Source organism: Galeopterus variegatus, unplaced genomic scaffold, assembly GCF_000696425.1.
Source record: "Galeopterus variegatus unplaced genomic scaffold, G_variegatus-3.0.2 Scaffold11780, whole genome shotgun sequence".
Taxonomy (NCBI): Eukaryota; Metazoa; Chordata; class Mammalia; order Dermoptera; family Cynocephalidae; genus Galeopterus; species Galeopterus variegatus.
The window spans coordinates 12,752-16,415 of NW_007737891.1; the positions used below are offsets into that span (position 1 = coordinate 12,752).

The 3,664-nt window shown below is 41.9% G+C and overlaps 1 protein-coding gene and 1 pseudogene across 1 annotated transcript; both read right to left on the minus strand.

The window, feature by feature from the left end:
* Window positions 1-1,308: 1,308 nt before the first annotated feature.
* LOC103610777 lies at window positions 1,309-1,802 on the minus strand (annotated as a pseudogene).
* A 19-nt stretch (window positions 1,803-1,821) lies between these two features.
* On the minus strand, window positions 1,822-2,742 carry LOC103610776 (vomeronasal type-1 receptor 3-like; the record flags this gene model as incomplete). Its single annotated transcript, XM_008594866.1, has 1 exon — window positions 1,822-2,742. A coding segment is annotated over exon 1 (921 nt), but the record flags the coding sequence as incomplete, so codon positions are not given.
* Window positions 2,743-3,664: the final 922 nt, after the last annotated feature.

Here is a 3,664-nt window from a genome sequence, read left to right on the forward strand (position 1 = left end):
GAAAGCGTCGTGAAGACTGAATGGTACTGCGAACATGCTGGACTGTTTTGTGGTGTCTGTAAAGGATATTCGCCATGTAGACACTATTGAAGGTCATTAGGAAGAGAAAGAGTCCAGCAGCTCTCTGCTCTCTGGAGTTATGCTCTAGAAAGGAAACCTGCTACACAATCATCTGTTGAGCTAGTGCAAGTTAACATATTTGCAGCTTAGCCCAGCAACATTATACATGCCTGCCTTGGGAAGGGGTGCTGTGTGAGTTCAGACCTGGGGTCTTAGTCTTTCAGTCTGTACTAGTCTCCAGGAAGCCTGTGATGTGGTCTCCACAGAGCCCAAATGAGCATAGTAGAATGGAGGCAGGGCCTCCAGACAGAGGGAGTCAGCCCTACTGGGTCTGGCACAGTGATTGAGGCTCCACATAGTAGGGATTGTGGCCCTGCTGTTCATCATGCAAACATGTGGAGGGTTTGGGGAGGAATCAGGGCGGCCACAAGGCTAGCTGTAGGCCATGAAAGTACTCATGGGTTCAGCCTCCACAGGCCATTTAAGATGGGCAGTGAATGTGGAGAACTGCTGCACTTTAGTGGATTTTCTGCTCAGCAAGTCTACCTGCTCTCCTGGGGAGGAGGGATGTTGTGTGATTTCAGATGCTGGAGTCTTGCTCTTTCTGTCTGCCCTAGACTCCAGGCAGCCTGTGTATTGGTCCCACCAGTGCCCATGTTAACACAGTAGAATGCAGGCAGGGCTTCCAGACAAAGGGAGTCTGATTCACTGGCTCCAGGGGAAGGCACATTCCCAAAAGGGCTTCAGCTAGCAGACGGTGCCATGTCTCAGCTGCTGAGGTAGCATGGATTTTAATCACCTTGGGCTTCTTCTACACAAACTGCCAGCTACTCTCCAACTGGGCCTGTGTCCCAAAAAGATTGGAGGGTCCCAAAACGATTGAGGCAGGGCTTGCTGGTGTTTGTGGTGGTGGTGTGAAAAGCTGGGTTCTTTTCCAGCCTACATTATCTCCACCAGGTTCTGGGCTGCCCCTTGGATTGGGGCTCAGGCTGGATGCCCTGCTCTTCTCCTACAGCGTCATTCCCTTCCACACTTCACAAGTATCTCCTCAGTCTCCTCGTGCTCTGCACCGTGTTTCCTCAGGTTCCTCAGTCAAAATTGATCGTGTGTTTTTTGGTCTCTTTTTATGGGGAGGGGACTAGGTCCAAACCTCTCTTGTCACCCAGCATGGGAAGTGCCTATTTTTCTTTCTTTCTTTTTTATTTTTTTTAAAACATTTATTTTTAGAATTAGCTAGCTGGACACAGTTTAGATTATCTCGATTTTGTTGCTAACATCCAAGGCTTCATGGTCAGGAGCCAGTCAACACATGCCTTTTTCTCTCCATCAGGCCTGATCATGGTGCTGACAGTGGCCACATCAGTGTCACAGAGCTGCCTCACAGAAGTCCTGCTCCAGATCTGCTGCTTGCTGACCCCAACAGTCATGACGTGCACAAGTATGTTGTTGTCTTACTTCTTCATGGCTGACTCGTGGTCAGGTGAACACGATGATGGCATTATGGTCAAGCTTCTTTCCCCTTTGGGTGCTCTTCCACGGATATGTGGGCTGTGTCAGGGCTGCAGGGTCTTAGGCCTTTGGATGTTGGGTGATGTATGGCTCTTCAATTATCTGTAATTGTGGATGGTTTCTAACACTGCCTTCTTTGCCTTCAAAGCCTTTGCGTTGGCTTTGGTTTTGGATTTGAGACAGGCTGGAGCCTCCCTTTTTGCTTTCAACACAATCGTTATTAGAAAGTTCATTTAATGTTCTTTTAAAAGAAAAAATTCTGACCCTTATTCTCATAGAAGTCAGCCTGGAAGTTCTGTTTTCATTTTTAATCAGCAAGAAAGGACATATCGTTGGATAACATGATGAAATAAGGTCACCAAACTTGTCCAGTTGCCAATTTTTCTCATTTGCAACAGTTAAATAAATAGTAAGAAAGCTGTTGATCAAATAGAAGAAAACAAAGCAGCTAACCAGGATGAGAATGGTGTGGGTAGCTCTCTCTTCATGAAAGCGTCGTGAAGACTGAATGGTACTGCGAACATGCTGGACTGTTTTGTGGTGTCTGTAAAGGATATTCACCATGTAGACACTATTGAAGGTCATTAGGAAGAGAAAGAGCAAATCTTGAATTAATACCACACTTAGAAATGGTGCTGCCTGATGGTTCTCGAATGCAATGGTTTTACAATAAGGACTGTAATACCCATGTCTGACATCAGAGGAGTTGATAGTAGCCACAACTCTTAAGATGATCTCAACATAGATGATCATGTTGATGATCCAGAAGAAAAGCAGAGAGGGAAGAATGTATACAGAGACTTTATTTTTGAGCCAGGCCCACTTGTAATTACTTGGAGTAATAGTCACTGCCTGAAACATACTCTGGAGGGAAGTTGCATTCAGAGAAATACTTCGGGTAACTCTCTGAATGTAGAGCACTGTTTTACATCCAATGTCATCTATCCCATGCTTAATTCCAAAGGATAACATTATATTTGGAAACCCTCTCAGTACGAGTGTCACAGCATTAGCCAGAGTTAAGTGGGCAAGAATCACATCTACAGGCTTCTTCTTGTGGGGATGAATTAAGAAGGTGCACATACATGATGTAAAAAACAAAGAGTTCCCCGCAAAACCAATAAAAGTTTGAGAGATAAAAAGGATTTGAAATATTATGCCACTGGAAACCATTGTCTTTCATTCTAAGATCGTCAAACCAAGGCCAGCATTTCCTGCAGACAAAGAATTTGATTATGAATGTAAAGATTAAAAATAATTGAGCTTGATTATGAATTTAAAGATTAAAAATTATTGAGATTAAAAAGAAATTTACAAAGTTTCAGAGTTCTTTCCTACAGGGTGGGCAAATGCCTGGCTACATAGGGCAAGCAGGCCAAGAGGTCATCAAGATGCTTAAAGAGCACAATTAACGTGCTTATGAACGCAGAGTATGATATGTTCTCACCATTTATTACAGTCAATCTTCTGCAAATATTTGGCCTGTTCTGAAGACTTCTTTTATATAATTGTGATGCAGTCTTATTTAAACATTTTGATACCTAACCTAGACATTTAAATATTCCTATCTTGAATGACCATAGCACCAGTACAATGATATTAGTCTAAAATTTTGTTATATCATATGCTTCATCTTTAAAATGATAGTTATTTCAGCAGATCCAAATACGTTACATAAGTTTGTTAAACATTTCTAATACTAGTTTTATTTTTGTTATTTTATTTGTTACAAGATTAACAAATTAAATATGAATGAATAAAGTAGATATTCTGATCAAAATATCAGAATCAACAGCCAAGTTGTATGTTAACTTTATCATCTTTGAAATCTCTCATTTCAAGCATTGAGATCCACTGATCTACTGAAAATGAAAACTTTAGTATAAATATAATAGCATTCTGTAGTCACTGCATTTACACTGTAATGTGTCTTATAGTGCCTATTTGTTTCACTGCTACTTTCCCCTTCTATTGAATTATTTTCTTAAATTATCAGTTGAGACACTTGTTGCCACAGACACACCAAGAGTGTATGAAATGGCTTATTGCTCACATGATGAGGCTTCCAGGGAAGGAAGGGCATGACTCCCAGTGG